We start from the raw sequence: 22,025 nt of genomic DNA, 5'->3' as shown, positions 1-22,025 counted from the left end.
TCTAATGATCATTTCTGTTTCCTTGGTGTTGGTCGTGATCTCTCCCCTTTCATTCATAATTTTATTAATTGGGTCCTTTCTCTATTCTTTTGAGTGAGTCTGGCCAGTGGCTTATCAGTCTTATTTATTCTTTCAATGAACCAGGTTCTAGTTTTGTTGACCTGCTCTACTGTGCTCCTGGTTTCTAATTCATTGATCTCTGCTCTAATCTTGATCAACTGCCTTCTTGTGCATAGGTTAGGTCTGTTCTTCTGTTCCAGCTCCAGCTTCTTGAGGTGGGAATATAAAAACTGCATTTTAGATTGTTTTATTCTTTTGAGTGAGGCTTATGTATTTTCCCCTTAGGACTGCCATTGCAGTGTCCCATAGGTTTTGGACTGATTGATGTGTTTTCATTCTCATTGGTCTCTAAAAATTGCTTAATCTCCTTTTGAATTCCCTGGTTTACCCAATCATTTTTGAGCAGGATGGTTCTTAGTTTCCATGTGTCTTGAGTTTCTTCCAAATTTTTCCTTGTGATTGAGTTCCAGTTGCAAAGCATTGTGGTCTAAGAATATGCAGGGAATAATCTCAGTCTTTTGGTATCAGTTGACACCTGTTTTGTGACCCAGTATATGGTCTGTTCTGGGGAAAGTTCCATGTGCATTAGAAAAGAATAAGTATTCAGTTGTTCTGGGGTATAGTGTTCTGTATATATCTATGAGGTCCATCTGGTCCAGTATTTCATTCAAAGTTCTTGTTTCTTTGTTGATTTTCTGCTTAGGTGATCTGTCTATTGCTGAGAGTAGAGTGTTGAGTTCCCCTACTATTAATGTATTATTATCTATATGTTTCTTTATTCTGGTTAAGAGTTAAGCCAGCAAATTCTTAGCCTATTTCACAGTTTCCTTATGATTAGATTCAAGTGATGCATTTTGACAAGAATATCACAGATATGATGTTGTATTCTTTCCAGTGCATCCTCTCAGTAGGCATGTGGTGTTTGTTTGTCCCATTGCTGATGATGTTAACTTTAACCACTTGGGTAAGGTGATGTCTATCAGGTTCTACTGAGTACTGTAAAGATAAGTTTTGCTCTTCATAATTAATGAGAAACTGGTAGAGGTGATTAATGGAGACTGTGGGGCAATCTTATATTCCTCAACAATCTTTTATCCACTTGTTTTAGTATCCATTGATGATTCTTGCCTAAATTGGTTTTTATTGTGATGTTGCCAAATGGTGATATTCTAACTCAGCATTCTTCCTACTCTGTCATTGCTTATTAGCCCAATTTTATTTTTTTCAGGTACTTATTGTAATATCTGTGGTTCTGTTCCTCCATGAAGCAGGCTGAATTCCTGTGTTCATTATACTAAATTACTAAGAATTAAAAAGTCCAATTAGATTTAGGTACTTGATCTTTTAAAAAATAATTTCTCTACAAAAGTAACTACGGAGTTACTTCTTTTATTTGAGTGTAGCTGACACAGAATGTTACATTAGTTTCAGGTGTACAACTTAGTGATTTGACAATTTTATACATTATGCTATGTCAATCATAAGTATAGCTACCATCTGTCCCAATTACATTACTATTATAATATCATCGACTACTGAATGGGAGAACATATTTGCAAATGGTATGTCTGATAAGGGTTAATATCCAAAGTATATAAAGAACTTATACAACTCAACACCTAAAAAACCCAAACAATATGGTTGAAAAATGGGTAGAACCCCAAAGATACAGACATAGTGAAAAGAAGGGCCATATGCACGCAATGTTCATAGCAGCATTGTCCACAATAGCCAAACTGTGGAAGGAGCCTAGATGCCCTTCAACAGATGAATGGATAAAGAAGATGTGGTCCATATATACAATGGAATTTTACTCAGCCATCAGAAAGAATGATCACCCAACATTTGCATCAACATGGATGGGACAGGAGGAGATTATGCTAAGTGAAATAAGTCAAGCAGAGAAAGACAATTATCATATGGTTTCACTCATTTGTGGAACATAAGGAATAGCAGGGAGATCGTTAGGAGAAGGAAGGGAAAAATGAAGGGGGGGGTAAGCAGAGGGGGAAATGAACCATGAGAGACTCTGGACTCTGGGAAACAAACTGAAGATTTTAGAGGGAAGGGGGATAAGGGGATGGGCTAGTCCAGTGAAGGGTATTAAGGAGGGCACATATTGCATGGAGCACTGGGTGTTATACGCAAACAATGAATCATGGAACACTACATCAAAAACTAATGATGTACTGTATGGTGACTAACATATCATAATAAAAAAATTTAAAAAATGGGTAGAGGACCTAAATAGACATTTTCCTAAAGAAGACATACTGGGTGGCCAACAGACACATGGAAAGATGCTGAACATTTCTCATCATCAAGGAAATACAAATCAAAACCACAATAAGATATCACCTCACACCTGTTAGATTGGTGAAAATCTAGAATTAGGTACTTTAATCTGAAGTAAAGAAACCTGTCAGACGAGCATTTTGATATATCTGAAGTAGTACAACCACGTGTCTCAAAGGTTGGGGGGACCATCTTGCTGCAGGTTCCTGTCATACAGGCAGGAAGAGGGACCCATGTGATGGGGAGGCCTGGGTACCTGCTCATGTTTCTGTCTGACTATGCATGGGGATATATGAGGGTAACCTAAGAGAATACAGGATTGTGTAAAATGTCAAATCCCTGAGTCAGTGAAAATGTCTGCTGCCCAAATGGTTGAACAAAGAGCAATATCATAAAGGCTCTAATTTATGAAAATTGAGTAACTTGTTTAAGCACCAAGTCATTGAACCCCGTGCTCACAAATTATCATATAAATGTGTTGCAGTAAATGCATGAGAGAACTGGACTTAAACATAAAACTTTACGCCAAAGAATATTTGTGTTTCTGGGTGGCATGATGAGCCAAAAAATAGTTTCTTTACAAAGGTTTCATTTGTTGTTTGGGTCAGCTTGCAAAAAATATCTGTATTTGCCACTTTTAGTGGTTTCTCATGCTGCTATTTATAAACTAACTTAACGATTCTTTAAAGGGTGAATAAGCAGTATGACATTCATTATTCTTCTCCATCTTATTTTCATGTAAATACTACTTTTAAAGTATATAGTTTGTAAACCTCTTGCTTTGTACTTTTCTCATATTTTTATCTCACTCTTTCATAGGTACCTCCTATTTAACAGACATTGTGTGGTGGGCAGGCACAATTGCAAGTAAGTACCCAGTATGGTGAAGAGCTTGGTGTGCTTTCTTTCTTAAGATCGGTCATTCTTCTGGCAGGACTGGAGGAGGTGGAATGAATGCAGCTCCATTCTTTGGACGGAGGAGCAGGGTGGGAGGCATTGGAGGGAGGAGATAGAGGTTCCTACTGCCTGCAGTTAGCTGTGAATTTAGTCCAGGTCAGACTGTCCTGGGCCCAAGGAAATTGAAATAGCTCTTGCTCACACATCTGTAGTCATGCTGTTGACAATTGGTGAAATTTCATGTTTTGTTGGGCATAATTGGTTTTACAAAGGAGAGTTTCTTCACTTATTCTTAAGTACAGGATCATGTGCTATTATATAAAAGAGGTCATGTGGAGAGGTTATGTGCTGTCATGTAAAAATAAATAATAAAATTGAAGTTCAGAACCCTAAATATATAAAGAAAAATTGTATTAGAAAATTCAGAAATATCATGGGGTTTATTTGTCACACATTGTCTTTTAGGCAAGACGTTGTCTAGCAGATGTTTCCTTTCACTGAGGAGCTCATCTTTAAGCTCTGTCTTGGTAGAGCTCTGGGTGCAATCCTGTGCAGTAGTTTTTCTAGTTGGTGTGCCAGCAGTGTGTCACTGTGACCCAGTAGTCTATACTGGAGCAGATCCCAGGCCATTGAAAGGACAGGAAATTCTACACGATTAGTTTTAAAACAAGGATGTGTTAAGGAGAGAGTAGAAATATACTTTGTTGCACCCACTGTCAATCACTGCCAATTTAGTTTGGGAATTTCCTCAGAGGGCTGAAACTACTCCGCACTGATTGGGTCAGTGATGCTGTGAGGCTTGCTCTCCTCTTCCTTCGGGACCCTTAATTATGCAAACGATGCCCCACATTTGCTTCCTCACAGGTAATGAAAAGAAGTAGCCCTTTCAGAGAAGAGCCTTGCCAAATTAAACTCTGTGATCATTGCTAAAAGAGAGTTGTAATTGCAAGTGGTATCCTTGTGATTCTCTTGACAGTGGCTGTTGGCCAGATTGGAAACTTCCTGGCTTACACTGCAGTCCCCACAGTCCTGGTGACTCCACTGGGTGCCCTTGGAGTGCCGTTTGGGTGAGAACTGGGATTCTGTTTTGGTTTTTAATCTGTAGTTTAGATTTTTTTTAAACTTTCCATTTTAAATGTTTCGTTCAAATAGTAAAAGCAAAATTATAACTGAAGGTAGGTCTTCAGTATTCTACTCTATATGGTTTAATTTTATCCCTTCAAATTTAGTTTTTTGAATTGTTAACTCTTCTCTTAGAAATTTGGTTTAGTGTATTTCAGACCCTAACTTATGCATGGACATCACTGAATGTGATTCTGTCGTTCTCCTTGTCTTTGCTCTGGAAGACTTCCTAGAGACTAGAGTCTTCTGGTGCCTTAGCAAGTGATTCTGAAAAATCATTAAGCAAAACTGTGCCTAGCATCCCCTGCCAGACACTGAACAATTTTCCCACTCCACCTTGGGAAATTATGGAGGTGGGAGAAATGGCACATGGGCAGCAATTAGTATAAAATAGAATTTATAAATCTTAATAGTTAACGGCAGATGGATCCCCATGCCCAGGAGAAGGGCTTCTGTGTGGTCCGGAGGGAAAAGAGGGAGGTGGGGCTTTGGGTTTTTATTGTAGTTAGAAAGTGAATGGGGTAGAGGTTCCCACACTCAGAATTTCTGCCAATCTGCCTGAGGACACGAGGGTCTGAGGGTATTAATTATTAGCAGGCTTTCTGATCAGGTTGCCCAGATGTGGAGCAAAGGGAGTAACGTAGGATTGGGGACTTGAAGGCTGTCAGCCACCATGCATTACAAGTGGAGTCTTTGTATTGCATTTGGCTTACCTACAAAAATGATTTTATGAGACATTTATTGAATAGCTCAACACATATCCTCCCATGAACCAATTTAATTTTGTTTTACCTTTGAAGAAATAGTAAGAAACAGATAAAATAGAAGAGAAATAAAATCCAAGTTTCTTTCTTCTTTTTTAAGAGTAGCATGCAGTTTTTGTTTTGATTTTATTATTTTTTATAATAATTTTTTAATATGTTAGTCACCATACAGTACATCCCTAGTTTTTAATGTAAAGTTCCATGATTCGTTACTTGTGTATAACACCCAGTGTACCATGCAATATGTGCCCCCCTTAATACCCATCACCGTCCTATCTCAATCCCCCACGCCCTCCTCTCTGAAGCCCTCAGTTTGTTTCCCAGAGTCCATAGTCTCTCATGGTTCATTCGCATTCTGTTTACCCCCCTTCATTCTTCCCTTTCTTCTCCTACCGATCTTCCTACTTCTTATGTTCCATAAATGAGTGAAACCATATGATAATTGTCTTTCTCTGCTTGACTTATTTCACTTAGCATGATCTCCTCCAGTCCCATCCATGTTGTTGCAAATGTTTAGAAATTGTTCTTTTTGATGGCTAATATTCCATTGTATATATGGACCACATCTTCTTAATCCAGTCATCTGTTGAAGGGCATCTCGGCTCCTTCCACGATTTAGCTATGGTGGACAATGCTGCTATGAACATTGGGGTGCATCTGGCCCTTCTCTTCACTACATCTGTATGTTTGGGGTAAATACCAGTAGTGCAATGGCTGGATCATAGGGTAGCTCAATTTTTAACTTTTTAAGGGACCTCCACACTGTTTTCCAAAGTGGCTCTACCAACTTGCATTCCCACCAACAATGTAAGAAGGATCCCCTTTCTCCACGTCCTCTCCAACAATTGTTGTTTCCTGCCTTGTCCATTTTTGCCATTCTAACTGTCATAAGGTGGTATCTTAGTGTGGTTTTGATTTGAATTTCCCTGATGCCTAATAATTTTGAACATTTTTTCATGGGTCTGTTAGCCATTTGTATGTCTTCATTGGAAAATTGTTCATATCGTCTGCCCATTTTTTGATTTGATTATTTGTTTCCCGTGTATTGAGTTTGAGAAGTTCTTTGTAGTTCTTGGATACTAATCTTTTATCTGTAGTGTCATTTGCAAATATCTTCTCCCATTCCGTGGGCTGCCTCTTAGTTTTTTGGACTGTTTCCTTGGCTGTGCAGAAGCTTTTTATCTTGATGAAGTCCCACACGTTCATTTTTCTTTTGCTTCTCTTGCCTTTGGAGATGTGTCATGAAAAAAGTTGCTGTGGCCAATCTCGAAGAGGTTGCTGCCTATGTTCTCCTCTATGATTTAGATGGATTCCTGTCTCACATTGAGGTCTTTCATCCCTTTGGAGTTTATCTTTGTGTATGGTGTGAGAGAGTGGTCAAGTTTCATTCTTTTGCATGTAGCTGTCCAGTTTTCCCAGCACCACTTATTGAAGAGACTGTCTTTTTTCCACCGGATGTTTTTGCCTGCTTTGTCAAAGATTAGTTGCCCGTAGAGCTGAGGGTCCACTTCTGGGTTCTCTATTCTGTTCCATTGGTCCGTGTGTCTGTTTTTGTGCCAGTACCATGCTGTCTTTGTGATCACAGCTTTGTAGTACAGCTTGAAATCCGGCAATGTGATGCCCCCAGCTTTGTTTTTCCTTTTCAACAATTCCTTGGCGATTCGGGGCCTTTTCTGGTTCCACACAAATTTAAGGGCTGTTTGTTGCAGCTCTTCGAAAAATGTCATTGGTATTTTGATCGGGATGGCATTGAAAATATAGATTGCTGTGGGTAGCATAGACATTTTAACTATGTTTATTCTTCCGTTGCATGAACACGGAATGTTTTTCCATCTTTTTGTGTCTTCTTCAATGTCTTTCAAGAGTGATTTGTAGTTTCTAGAATATAGATCCTCTACCTTGCTGGTTAAGTTAATTCCGAGTATCATATGATTTTTGGTGGTATTGTAAATGGAATCGATTCCCTAATTTCTCTTTCTTCAGTCTTCATTGTTCGTGTATAGAAATGCAACTGATTTCTGAGCATTGATTTTGTATCCCACCACATTACTGAATTGCTCTATAACTTCTAGTAGTTTGGGGGTGGATTCTTTTGGGTTTTCCATATAGAGTATCATGTCATCTGCGAAGAGAGACAGTTTGACTTCTTTGCCATTTTGGATACCTTTTATCCTTTTTTGTTGTCTGATTGCTGTTGCAAGGACTTCTAGTACTATGTTGAATAATAATGGTGAGAGTGGGCATCCTTGTCGTGTTCCTGATCTTAAGGGAAAGGCTTACAGCTTTTCCCTGTTGAGAATGATATTCGCTGCAGGCTTTTCATATATGGTTTTTATGAAATTGAGGAATGTTCCCTCAATCCCTACACTCTGAAGGGTTTTAATCCGGAAAGGATGCTGTATTTTGTCAAATGCTCTTTCTGCATCAATTGAGAGGATCATATGGTTCTTGACTCTATTCTTGTTGATATGATCTATCACACTGACAGATTTGCGAATGTTGAACCACGCTTGCATCCCAGGGATGAATCCCACTTGGTCATGATGGATAATCCTTTTAATGTACTGTTGGATCCTATTAGCCAGGATCTTGTTGAGAATTTTGGCATCCATATTCATGAGGGATATCAGTTTGTAATTCTCCTTTTTGATGGGGTCTTTGCCTGGTTTGGGGATGAAGGTAATACTGGCCTCATAGAATGAGTTTGGTAGTTTTCCTTCTCTTTCTATTTTTTGAAACAGGTTCAGGAGAATCGGTATTATTTCTTCTTTGAATGTTTGGTAGAATACCCTGGGGAAATCATGAGGCCCTGGAGTCTTGTTTTTTGGGAGGTTTTTTATCACTGCTTCAATCTCTTCATAATTAATCGGTCTGTTTAAAAAATCAATTTCTTCCTGTTTCAGACTTAATTTTATAGGTTTTCAGGAAGGCATCCATTTCTTCCAGGTTGTTTAATTTATTGGCATAAAGCTGTTGATAAAAGTTTCTAATGATCCTTCCCATTTTATTGGCGTTGCTTGTGATCTTTCCCCTTTCATTCATAATTTTATTAATTTGGGTCCTTTCTCTATTCTTTTGAATAAGTCTGGCCAGTGGCTTATTGATCTTATTTATTCTTTTAATGAACCAGCTCCTAGTTCTGTTGATCTGCTCTACTGTGTTCCTGGGTTCTAATTCATTGATCTCTGCTCTAATCTTGATCAGCTGCTCTCTCTTGCGTGGATTAGGCCTGTTCTTCTGTTCCAGCTCCATCTTCTTGAGGTGAGAATATAAAAACTGCATTTTAGATTTTTCTGTTCTTTTGAGTGAGGCTTGGATGCCTATGTATTTTCCCCTTAGGACCGCCTTTGCAGTGTCCTATAGGTTTTGGACTGTTGTGTTTCCATTCTCGTTGGTCTCCATAAATTTTTTAAATTGATTTTTAATTTCCTGGTTTATCAAGTCATTCTTGAGCAGGATGGTTCTTAGTCTCCAAGTTTTGAGTTTCTTCCAAATTTTTCCGTGTGATTGAGTGTCAGTTTCAAAGCATTGTGGTCTGAGAATATGCAGGGAATAATTTCAGTCTTTTGGTATCAGTTGAGACCTTTTTTATGACCCAGTATATGTTCTATTCTTGAGAAAGTTCTATGTGCATTCGAAAAGAATAAATATTCTGTTGTTCTGGGGTGTAGTGTTCTATATATATCTATGAGGTCCATCTGGTCTAGTATGTCATTCAAAGTTCTTGTTTCTTTGTTGATTTTCTGCTTAGGTGATCTGTCTATTGCTGAGAGTAGAGTGTTGGATGTCCCCTACTATTAGCGTATTATTATCTATATGTCTCTTTATTCTGGTTAAGAGTTGGCTTGTGTATCTAGCTGCCCCACTGTTGGGGGCTTAGATATGTGTAATTGTCATATCCACTTATTGGATACATCCTTTAAGAATAATATAGTGTCCTTCCGTATCTCTAACTACAGTCTTTAGTTTAAAATCTAATCTGTCTGATATGAGAATTGCTACCCCAGCTTTCTTTTGAGGTCCATTGGTATGAAAAATGGTTCTCCATCCCTTCACTTTCAGTCTGGATGTATCTTTAGGTTCAAAATGAGTCTCTTGTAGATGGCAAATGGATGGGTCATGCCTTATTATCCAGTCTGCAACCCTTTGGCATTTTATGGGAGCATTTAGGCAATTTACATTGAGACTGATTATTGAGAGATATGATTTTAATAATGTCACGTTGCCTGTGAAGTCTTTGTTTCTATAGATTGTAAATTTCTGTTCTGTATCACTCTTGGGGCCTTTTTACTTTCATAGAATCCCCCTTAATATCTCCTGTAGGGATGTTTTGGTGGTTACGAATTCAGTCAGTTTCTGCCGATCCTGGAAGGTCCTTATCTCTCCACCAGCCTTGGTGGATAAAGGATCCTTGGCTGCATGTTCTTCTTGGATAGATCTTTGAAAATACCCTGCCAACCCTTCCAGTCTTGCCAGGTCTGTGTAGACAGGTCTGACGTATTCTGATATTTTAACCTCTGTACGTAAGGAATCTCTTCGCCCTGGCTGCTTTCACTACTGTATCCTTGGATCTAATATTTGTGAACTGCACTGTGACGTGACGTGGTGTAGGTTTGTCATGGTTGAATTTGGGAGGGGTCTTCTCTGACTCTTGGACTTGAATGCTTGTTTCCTTTGCCAGATTAGGGAAGTTTTCAGCTACAATTTGTTCAAATCTCTCTTCTAGACCTCTCTCTTTCTCCACCCCCTCGGGGATGCCGATGATTCTGACACTGCTACGTTTCATTGAGTCAGTAATCTCCCGTAATCTACATTCTTGAGAATGGATTTTTTTGAGCCAAGTTTCTGTTTTAACTTTCTCTTCTACCATCCCATCCTCCAATTCACTAATTCGTTCTTCTACCTCATTTACCCTGGCCATCAGAGCATCTAGTTTTGACTGCAATTCATTCATAGTATTTTTAATTTCTGCCTGATTCGCTCTCATTTCTGCCCTTAGAGATTCTATATTCTCGTTAATATTTTCTTTAATATTTTTTTAAGCCTACACATCATCTTGACCATTGTTACTCTGAACTCCATTTCTGACAATTTCGTTATATCCATATCCATCATTTCTGTAGCAGAGGCCACAGTCTCTGTCTCCTTTCTTTGCTGAGGGTTTCTTCTCCTTATCATTCTGATGAGGAGAGGTTGCGGGGATGCACAGATCCCAAATTACTGACCAGAAGCCAGGCAGTGTGCACTTGTTTTATCGGGACCTTAGGGATGTGGGATTCTTGATTTTTCAGCCTGCCTTCTGGGGGAGGGGCCTGCTGCCCTGATACTCAGGCAACCCTGTTTGGGTAGAGTCTCCCTGTCCCCTGCGAGGGGGGATGGGGTTTGGCACAATGTGAGCTGGTATTTCCAGGCTTTTGTTCTCTGGCGGCTTTCCCTGGTGGTTTTCTGTGCTTCTTCTGAGAGTCAGAGCAGCAGTGGCTGTATCCTAGCCTCTGTCTCAGAACAGAGAGATTGCAGTCCGCTCTCCAATGAGCTCTCTTGGCCACTTTAACTGTTTCTGTTGGTGCTTCCAAGAACCCTGCAGTGTCCCGGGTTGTGCCCCCCACAGCCGCTCTCCCAGCCCTCACTACCAGGGCCGGCGCGTCTCTGTTCTTTGTGCTTCTAATACCACCAGCCTCCCCAGTTCCCGCGAGCGCTCCTGAGCTCCCTGTTTGAGTGTGGTTCGTGCGCGCTCCAGAGTGCCTGTTGTCTGTCCGGTCACGCACGTGCTCTGGAGCTCCCGGTATCAGTCCGGTTCCAGTGAGCGCTCTGGAGCTCCAGTTTTCATTCAGGTCGTGCACATACTTCCAAGCTCTCGGTTTCAGTCTTGTTCGAGTGTGTGCTCCAGAGCTCTTGTTTTCAGTCTGGTCACCTGTGTGTTCCCAGGCTCAGATTCTTAGTCTGTTTTCTCGTGGGTGTAGGTCCGCAAGTCCGGCCACCTCCCCAGTGCAGGTGACTACTGCTTCCCGGTGCCCAAGCTCGGTGGCTCCCTCCCCCTTCCGTTTATCTTCCGATATCTGTGTGTGGATTCCCGGCTCCCCGCTTCGTACCTCAATACTCAGTGCTGGAGATGTTCATTTGTAGAGATTCAGATGTATCTTCCTGCATCTCGGGCTGATTCCGTGGGTGTTCAGGATGGTCTGGTAGATATCCAGCTTGACTCAGGCGACCAGCTATAAAAGGGGTCCCCTACTCCTCCACCATCTTTTCTCTGATCAAATTCAAGTTTCTAACTCATTTATATGGTGGTATTCTGCTGTATTCTAGACAGATTCCCAGATCCTTTCAGAGAAGTGTGTCTATGATATATATATTTAAATTGTACTTTAAAGTCAATTAGGCTTTAAGATTCTGTAGCCTAAAAAGCACAAATATGTTTTCTACAGGTTAACCTTTGGAAACGTGTTTGTAGAATGTTGTTCTTATCCAAACAAAAGACTAATATCACATGTAGATTGATGTCGCTTTGTGTTTGGATGGCCCTGAAGAACTTGGATTGCATGAGTTGTATTCACTTCAGGGAATCACTGTCTAGCTTCCCAGATCCCAGCCTCACTCTTTGATTTGTTGTCCTGAAAAAACATCGGGCAAATAAATAATCTTACCCTGGGGTCTTTGCACGTTGTACATTTAATATGCATATATTAAAATATCTTGCCTAGTTAAATTCCAAAGAGCTATTCTCATGGCTTTGACAGTTAAGTCACCTCATCAGAAATATTCACTACTGCAAGTCTTCAGGAGACAGACTAGAGATAGAGAAGAAAAATAGAATAGACTAGAAATAGACTTGGAAGCCCCAAAATGGATCCACTTTTCTCTGTAATGATTCAGTGTATGATAAAGTAATCATCACGGCATAGTACCTTTTTTTTTTTTTTTAAGATTTTATTTATTTATGTGACAGAGAGACAGCCAGCGAGAGAGGGAACACAGCAGACGAGTGGGAGAGGAAGAAGCAGGCTCCCAGCGGAGGAGCCCGATGTGGGACTCGATCCCGGAACGCCGGGATCACGCCCTGAGCCAAAAGCAGACGCTTAGCGACTGAGCCACCCAGGCGCCCCACAGCATAGTACTTTTAAAAGAAGTTTAAAAACACTATTTATTTGGAAGTAATTTCCAAATTACAGAAAAGTTACAAGATTAAGAATAATAAAAACGGGATGGGTTGAATGAAGCATGAGAGACTATGGACTATGAGAACAAACTGAGGGCCTCAGAGGGGAGGGGGGTGGGGAATGGGATAGACCGGTGATGGGTAGTAAGGAGGGCACGTATTGCATGGTGCACTGGGTGTTATACGCAACTAATGAAGCATCGAACTTTACATCGGAATCCGGGGATGTACTGTATGGTGACTAACTCAATATAATAAAAAATCATTAAAAAAAACCCAAAAAACCAAAAAAAAACCCGGGATGGGTTAAATGGGTGATAGGGCTTAAGGAGTACAAATGTTGTGATGAGCACCGGCTGTAGTATGTAAGTGTTGAAACACTATATTGTACACCTGAAACTAATATTATATATTAACTAACTGGAGTTTAAATGAAAACTTAAAAGAGAATAATCACAACACCACCCATATACCCCTCACCTGTGCACACCTACTATTGATATTTTCTCCCACTTCCTCCATTATTTGCTTTCTCTGCATCAAGGTTTCTCAACCTCAACACTGTTGACATTTGAGGCCAGATCATTCTTTGTTGTGAGTGCTGATTTGTGCATTGTGGGGTGTTTAGCATCCCTGGACTCCATCAACCAGATGCAAGGAGTACCCCCCCAAAAATGTGTCCAGACATTGCACATGTCCTCGGAGGGGGCAAATCACGCAGTTGAGAACCATAAATGTGGTGCTTGCTTTGGATTTTTTGTTCCTTTGTTTTTATCCTTTGAGACTACATCTATCATGACTCTTCATCCTTAAATATATTGATTTGTGTTTCCTAACACTGCAGATACTCTTTTAATAACCACAGTACAATGATCAATTTCAATAAATTTAACATTGTAGTACATGTATCTAATCTGCCTTCTGTATTCCAATTTTGTTTATTGATCCATTATACCCTTATTTTATACCATTATCCTTTATACCTTTATTTTTGCCACTTATGCCATTATTTTTATACCATTATTTTTCCTTTGTACCATCATTTTTCCTTTTAGTACAAGATCCAGTCTAGTATTGGGAGCTGCATTTAATTGTCATGTCTCTGGTCTAAAAGAGATATTTTTTTTTCTTTAAGTAAATAGTGTTGGGAAAACTGGTAAGCAATTTGTAGGAATATCAATTTAAATCATAGCACTGTCAAAATATGATCTAAGTGAATTAAGTATTATATACAGAATGGCCATCAAATGTGGAAATAGAGGCAAATACAACATTGAATGGTTTGTTGATATTATTCCAGTGTATGACTGAAGTGATATATTGAAGTATGTTGTCTTGCTCAGTAATGCAGAGTTCAGTATTCTGTGTAAAGCTGTGGTAAGCCCAATGAGTTAATGTGCCCAATTATCTGTTGCATATAGCTCTAGACATTTTCTGTCTCTGATTTTCACTGATTAAGCCTGCATCTCTAATATAACCCAGAATACATATGTACTATAGAAGTTTAATCTGTAAAAGAGGAGGGAAAAAAAGTTTAGCTATGTTTCTATGGTTTATGGCCTATGTATAAGAAAAATATTTTTATTTTTACAACTTAAAAAAAGGAATGTCATTTAGATCTTAAAAGGATAAGAAATTTCTGAAGTTTGAAGTAATAACAATGAAGAGTTTAACTTACTATAGTTAAAAAATAAAATGGGAAAAACTTAAATCAAATGACAGTAATTAAATCTGTGACATAAAGAATTTCTTAAATTGGTCAGAATAATATGAAAATTCCAGAAGATAAAATGACGGAGGGCAAAACTGACCATTTGTTCACATTTATTTCACTAATATTAATCCTCATTTTCAATAAAATGCACATAAGCAACCAGATATAATAAATACCTGTTTATTTAATAAATTTTCAAAAGTAATACGAATGTTAGAAAGGATACCTGCTAAATATAACAAACTATATAAATACATATGTGTTCACCTTTTTCTTTTTAGCTTTTTAAAAATAGACATAAAATTTTATAAAGTAATAATCATGTATTATTGGGTTTGTAAAAGATCCAAATAGCACAAAAAAAATAGTGAAAAGGGAGGAAGTAGAAATTGAGCTATAGAGGAGTAATATTGTATCTCACTGGGATTAATTTAGTATCAGTTTGAAATGTATTCTGATAAGCCCTAGAGGAACCACTAAAAAATAACAAAAAAGTATGTGGAAAAAATCAACAAGGAACTAAAATGTTACACTAGAAAGATTCACTTAATGTAAGAGAAAGCAGTAAGTGAAGAATAGGGAACAAAATGTAAAAAATATAAAGTAAAATGGCAAACACACAGCTAATAATATCAATAAAAACATTTAATGTCAGTGGATAAAACAATCCAGTAAAAAAGGCAGCGATTAGGGGCACCTGGGTGTCTTAGTCCAAATCTTGATTATGGCTCAGGTTATCATCTCGGGGGTGAGATTGAGCCCGGCATCAGACTCTACACTCTGTGGAGTCTGCCTGGGATTCTCTCTCTCCCTCTGCTCCTCCCCCTGCTCTCTCTTTCTCACTTTCTCTCTCTGAAATAAATAAATAAAAATATATTTTTTAAAAAAGGCAGAGATCGTCAGGCAGGATAAAGATCCACTATATGCTGTCTACACAAGACACTTTAAATTCAAAGATATAAATGAATTGAAAGAAAATATGCAAACAATCCCATAAGAAAGTTGGAGAGGTTATATATCAGACAAAATAGATTGTAAGACAAAAAATATTATTACTGATAGAGACATCTTGTAATGACAAAAGGGTCAATCCATCAGGAAGACATAACAATTATAAACAAATATGCACCAAAAATAGAGCTTCAAAATATAAGAAACATTCCTGAAAGAATAAAGAGTAACAGACAATTCAACAGTAATAGTTACAACTTTCAATACCCTACTTTCAATAATGGATAGAAAAATTTGGCAAAAGATCAAGAAGGAAATAGAAGACTTGAATGACACTATAAGCTAACTAGACAAAATAGACATCTGTGGAACACCACCAAACAGCAGTAGAATTCACATTCTTCCCAAGTGTATATGGAACATTTTCCTGCATAGACCATATGCTAAGCCATTAAAAAAAATGATCAATAAATGTGAAAGAATTGAAACCATGCAAAGTACTTTCTCTGACTATAATAGAATGAAACCAGAAAGCAAAACTAGTGAAATTTGTGAAATTAAACAACTTACTACTAAATGACCAATGGGTCAAAAAAGAACTTACAAGGGAAATTAGAAAATACTTTGAGGGGCACCTGGGTGGCACAGCGGTTAAGCGTCTGCCTTCGGCTCAGGGCGTGATCCCGGCGTTGTGGGATCGAGCCCCACGTCAGGCTCCTCCACTATGAGCCTGCTTCTTCCTCTCCCACTCCCCCTGCTTGTGTACCCTCTCTCGCTGGCTGTCTCTATCCTGTCGAATAAATAAATAAAATCTTTAAAAAAAAAAAAAAGAAAATATTTTGAGATGAATAAAAATGGGGAGACAACACACCAAAGGTTACATGACTCAGCTAAAGCAATACCCAGAGGGAAATTTATATCTGTAAATGCCTGCGTTAAAAAAAAAAAAAAAAGGAAAGATCTCAAATCAACAGTCTAAGAGGGCCAACTAAACCCAAAGGAAGTAGAAAGAAGGAAGTAATAAAGATTAGAGTAAATAAATGAAATAGAGACTAGAAATAAATAGCAAAAAGCAGAAAAACCCAGAGTGTCCTTCGAAAAGATCAACAAAATTGATACCCTTCAGGTTAACAGAGAAGATTAAAATTCCTAAAATCAAGAACAAAACGGGGATATTGCCACGAACTCTACAGAAATTACAATTATAAGCAAATAAGACGAACAACAGTATGCCAACAAATTAGATAATGTAAATGAAATTGACATATTCCTAGAAAGACTCAAACTACTGAAAACGTTTTAAGAATAGAAAATCCAAATAGACTTACAGCAAGTAAAGAGATCGAATTGGTTAAAAACAAACAAACAAAAACTTCCAACAAAGAGAAGTTCAGGTAGAGGTGGTTTCACTGATGAATTCTTTCAAATTTTAAAGAAGAATAGAATTCTTCACAAACTCTTCCAAAAAAATAGGAGAGTTGGGAACTCTTCCCAACTCACTCTACGAGGTAATATTACTTTGTAACAAAACCAAAGAAATCACCAGAAAGGAAAACTACAACCAGTTCTTTTATTAATATAGATGGAGCAATCCTCAACAAAATACTAGACAATTGAATTCAGCAATATACAAAAAGGATTATACACCATGACCAAATGGGATTTATCTCAAGAATGCAAGGTAGATTTAGCATCATTAGTTCATACACCTCATCAATAGACACAGAATCTCAATAGACACAGAAAAATCATTTTACAAAATTCAACACTCCTTCATGATGAGAACAATATGCTAGAAATAGAGGGGCACCTGGGTGGCTCAGTCAATTAAGCATCCAACTCTTCATCTCAGCTCAGGTCTTGATCACAGGGTCGTGAGTTCAAGTCCTGCATTGGGTTCCACACTGGGCATGGAGCCTACTTAAAAAAATATTAGAAGTAAAACTTCCTAATCTGGCAGAGTATCTGTGAAATCCCCTGCAGCTAACATCATACTTAATGGTTAAGGACTGGATGATTTCCCCCTAAGATCAGGAACAAGACATCTACTTTTGCCACTTATACTCAGCATTGTACCAAAGGTTCCAGCCAATATAGTTGGGCAAGCAAATTGAATGAATGAGAATGAATTAAAAGACATCTTGATTGGGAAGAAAGAAGTCAGACTATCTTTATTAGCAGAACTGACATGATCTTGTATGTGGAAAATTCTATAGAACTGCTAAGAAACTATTAGAACTAATAAGTTCAGCAAGGATGCTCGTTATAAGATCAATATACAAAAATCAATTGTATCTGTATACAGTAGCAGTGAGCAAGCCAAAAATGAAATTAAAAAAAAAAATCAGAAAATGGTACCAAAACAAACTTAAGAACACATTTTTAAAAAGAAGCACTGAACTCATACTCTGAAACCATAAAAACATTTTTGAGAGAAATTAATCCTAAATAAATGGTCCATATTCACATATCCATAGTCACATATTAACAAGAATTAATATTGTTAAGATACTAACTCATCTACAGATTCAGAGCAGTCTCTATCAGAATCTTAACTGACTTATTTGAAATTGACAAGCTGATCTTAAAATTCATATGGAAATGCAAGACACCCAGGATAGCCCAGTCATGATAAATAAACACACAGTTGAAGGACTCACACTTCTTGATTTCAAAACATTTTATAAAACTGCAGTAATCAGAACAGTGTAATACTGAGTTAACGCTAGATGTATATATCAATAAAATAAAATTGAGATTCCAGAAATACACCTAACATTTATAGTCAGCAGATTTTTACCAATGGTTAAAGACAATTCAGTAAGGAAAGAATAGTCTTTTCAGTAAGTGGTGCTGATCCAATTGGGTATCCAAATGCAAATAAATGAAGTTATATTCCTACCTCACACTATATATAAAAATTAACTCAAAAGGGATCAAGTACCTAAATTTAAAAGCTTAAACTATAAAACTCTTGAAGAAAAGGTATAAATTTTTGTAACATTGGATTAGGCAATGTTTCCCTAGATTTGACCCCTAAAGCACAAGCAACAGAAGAAAAATAGATAAATTGGGCATTATGTAAGTTTAAAACTTTTGTGCTTTAAAGAATGCCATCAAGGAAGTGAAAAGCCAGGAAAAAAATGTGATGTCACCAAAATGGTGATGTGTGGGAATCCACTCTCTGTTCCCTCACAAAGATCAATGATTGGACGGTTATCCATGACGAGAAACAGTTCTGGGAGAGTTCTGGAAGAGCTATGGGAGAGGTCTGGAGTCTGCTTAAGAAACTTTAGCATACACTGTGGAACAAAAAACCCGAGAATAACCATAATAGAACAGAAAGAAGACAACTTCATTTTGCCTGCATCATTCCTTCCCTCAAGCTGACATTGCACAGCACCAGGAGGGAACTTCTCAACCAGAAAGAGTTTCCCTTGCCAGGAAGGGAGGGAAAGGGTGAGCAGCCAGCTTTCCCAACCTTTCAGGACATTGCCCCAAGGTTGTGCTTTGGTTTCACTCCACTCACACTGCAAAAGGTGAGACAGGTAGAGGTGGCTAGGAGGAACAAGGAAGAAAAGGGATACCAATAGCAGCCATACAGTGAGAGCGATTGTGGCTCACTCACCAGCTCTGCAGACAAACCCAGCAGATTTTGCCACTGAAGAAGCCAACGGCCAGCACAGTTGCCACGGACACCTGGAGATTTCATCAGCTATGCCCCAGAGGTATTCACATTCAATGATAGTAGCCATCAGAATCCCTCCTCATTCCAATTCCCACCCACCCTTGCCAGCTCCCAGGAACCACATGAGCATCCATCCCAGAACTCTGTAGCTATGTGAGTACAAGACGTCAGCCTAGACTCCTACAGCTGACCGAGTGTGTGTTCAGGGTTGGCCTTTCCAACTGTGCCCTTCCATACTGTAGGGTGCTATGTGTGAGTCTGGGGCTAGCCTGTCCATTTTGCCCTTCTGTACAGTAAGCCTGAAATCTGTCACCAACCTCCACTTCAGTGTCCGTGCAGGCGGGGTACTACTGTGCAGCTATGACAGAATATGCTGACAGAGTCTCTGCAGCAGCCCGTTGGCCTGATTAGGCCTTATCATCTGTCACTACCGTGCATCACCATGTTGGCCTGAAGCTAACTCCACCACCTTTGTACCTGCATACCTCCAGCCTGACCCCTATGACTGACCTACACTGTAGTACACACACCCAAGGAAAGAATGTGCAGCCACACCAACAGCCAGGGCCCTTGCAGCTTCCAATGAGCTTGTAGTTGGCTCTGGCCTTTACTGCCTATTTTAGTCCTGAGCACTAGGTATGTGTCTGCAACTGGACCCTGCAATGACATAGGCACATGCAGCTGGCCCCTGCAGCCAGCTCTGTGCACACCAGCTCTGGCCATCACCACTGCCTGCCCTGATCCCTATTCATTGGACCTGAAGGCACTGCTGAGGGCACCAGGTGCCCTAGCAGCCACTTCAAATCTCTCACAGTTCTTGCCAACAAACACACAGTTGTCAATATGGAGGACCCCAGCAGCCTGAGCTGAAGAGACATTGCACCCCACCAGATGTGGTGCTGCCACACAACTCCATTCTTGGTACCCTGCAACACTAAACCCAAAGTCACAGCATGCTCCAGTGTGCTGTCATCCACAAGTAAAATTCTTCCTTTGCTGATGTCAGTCCCTAAAGTCTGGAAGAGGTGACAGCATTTTCAAATGCACAGACACCTGCGCAAGGCTACAGGGATCATGCAGAATCAGGGAAATATGACTCCTCCAAACAAATACAGTAAACCTCTGGTTACTGGCCCTAAAGAAATGGAGATCCAGGAATTGCCTGACCAAGAATTCAAAAATATTTCCCTTAAAAATGCTAAGAGAACACATATAAACAATCTAAAGACATCTGGAAAACAACACAAGAACAAAAAGAAGTTCAAAAAAGAGATAGACAACCTAAAAAAGATCCAAACAATTTTTGGAGCTGAAGAATACAATTGATGTACTGAAGAATTCAATAAAGAACTTAACAGCACCCTTGACCAATCAGAAGAAAGAATTAGTTAGCTAGAAGACAGATCAATTGAAATCATCTAATCAGAGGAGCAAAAAGCAAAAAGAATGAAGACTATGGGACCGATGAGGCACCTTCATGGAAACAGTGTACCATTATTGAAAAAAGAGAGGGAGAAAAAGGTTAGAAAGCTTATTTAAATAAATAGTGGTTGAGAACTTCCTAAACCTGCAGAGATACATCCATGTTTATAAAATTCATAGGTCACCCCAAAATTTCAATCCAAAATTATCTTCACCAAGACTAACAAAACTGTCTAATATCAAAGATTGAAAGAGTTTTTTATTTTTTTATTTTTTTTAAACAAAGATTTTATTTATTTATGTGACAGAGAGACAGCCAGCGAGAAAGGGAACACAGCAAGGGAGTGGAAGAGGAAGAAGCAGGCTCCCAGCGGAGGAGCCCGATGTGGGACTTGATCCCGGAATGCCGGGATCATGCCCTGAGCCGAAGGCAGACGCTTAATGACTGCGCTACCCAGGTGCCCCGAAAAGAGTATTTTAAAAACAACAAGAGTGGGGTGCTTGGGTGGCTCAGTAGGTTAAGCATCTGCTTTCCACTCAGGTCGTGGTCCCAGGGTCCTGGGATCAAGCCCCATGTTGGGCTCCCTGCTCAGCAGAGGGTCTCCTTCTCCCTCTCCTTCTCCCACTTGGGCTCTCTCTCTCACTTCTCCCTCAAATAAATAAAATCTTTAAAAAAAGAGAGAAAAGAAAAGGAAAAATAAAAACAGCAAAAGAAAAAAAATTCTCTCACACAAGGAAACTCCTATATTATCAGTAGATTTCTTACAAAAGACCTTGTAGGCCAGGAGATAATAGGATGGTATATTCAAAGTGTTGAAAGAAAGAAACTGTGTGGCAAGAATACTTTGCCCAGCAAAGGTTCCTTCAAAATTAAAAAGAGATCAAGACTGTGCCTAAGTTTTTATTTGGACACCAGTAGTTTATTTTTGCTTTATGTTTCCCTTGTCTCAGGAAACCTATCTAGAAAAATGTTGCTACAGCCAATGTCAGAAACATTGCCGCCTGTGCTTTCTTCTAGGATCTTTATGGTTTCAGGTTACACATTTAGGTCTTTAATCCATTTTGAGTTTATTTTTGTGTATGGTATAAGAAAGTTGTCCAGTTTCATTATTCTGCATCGAGCTGATCAGTTTTTCCATAGAGAACAAACTCGTGGGTACCAGAGGGAATGTGGGGGAATGGATTAAACAGGTGGTGGATATTAAGGAGTGTACTTGTGATGAGCACTGGATGATGTATGCAATTGTTGAACAAGTATATTGTACACCTGAAGCTAATATAACACTGTATGTTAACTATACTGGAATTAAATTTTCAAAAAGAGATAAAGACTTTCCTTGATGAACAACAGTTAAAAGTTCATCACCACTAGACCTGCTTTAACAAGAAATGCTGAAAGTTCTTCAACCTGAAATGAAAGGGTGCTAATTAGTAACATGAAAATATATAACACACTGGTGAAGGTAAGCAGATAGTCAGATTCAGAATATTCTACTACTGTAATATGGTGATGTGTTAATATTAACTCCAGTATACTGGTTAAAGGACTGAAGTATTAAAAATAACTATAGCTACAATAATTTGTTAGTTGATGCACAGTATAAAAAGTTGTAAATCATGACAGCAAAAACAAAAGTCAGGTAGTAAAAAGGTAGAGTTTTTGTATGGGATTAAAGTCAAATTGCTATCATTATAAAATAGATTGTTACAGGTATAAAGTGTTTTCTGTATGCCTCACAGTAAGCATAAAGGGAAAGCCTACAGATTGGATTCTTAAAAGATAAAGACAAGGGGATCCAAGTATATTACTACAGCAGATCATCAGTTCACAAAGGAACATAGAAGTTGAAGAAAGGAACAAGGGAACTACAAAACAGCCAGAAAACAATTAATTAGATGACATTAGTAAGTCCTCACCTATCAATAATTACTCTAAATGCAAGTGATGTGAATTTT

At 38.8% G+C, this 22,025-nt stretch overlaps 1 protein-coding gene across 1 annotated transcript in view; it reads left to right on the top strand.

Moving 5' to 3' along the window:
- Positions 1-22,025, top strand: part of NIPA1 (NIPA magnesium transporter 1) — an 83,149-nt gene that overhangs the window by 47,092 nt on the left and 14,032 nt on the right. Inside the window, exons 2-3 of the mRNA XM_026510285.4 lie at positions 3,175-3,222; positions 4,229-4,319. Coding sequence (XP_026366070.1) covers positions 3,175-3,222; positions 4,229-4,319 — 139 coding nt within the window. The remainder of the gene's footprint in view (positions 1-3,174; positions 3,223-4,228; positions 4,320-22,025) is intronic.

Source organism: Ursus arctos, unplaced genomic scaffold (assembly GCF_023065955.2).
Source record: "Ursus arctos isolate Adak ecotype North America unplaced genomic scaffold, UrsArc2.0 scaffold_28, whole genome shotgun sequence".
Taxonomy (NCBI): domain Eukaryota; kingdom Metazoa; phylum Chordata; class Mammalia; order Carnivora; family Ursidae; genus Ursus; species Ursus arctos.
The sequence above is the reverse complement of the archived record's forward strand: the minus strand, read 5'-3'. Positions and strand labels throughout refer to the sequence as shown.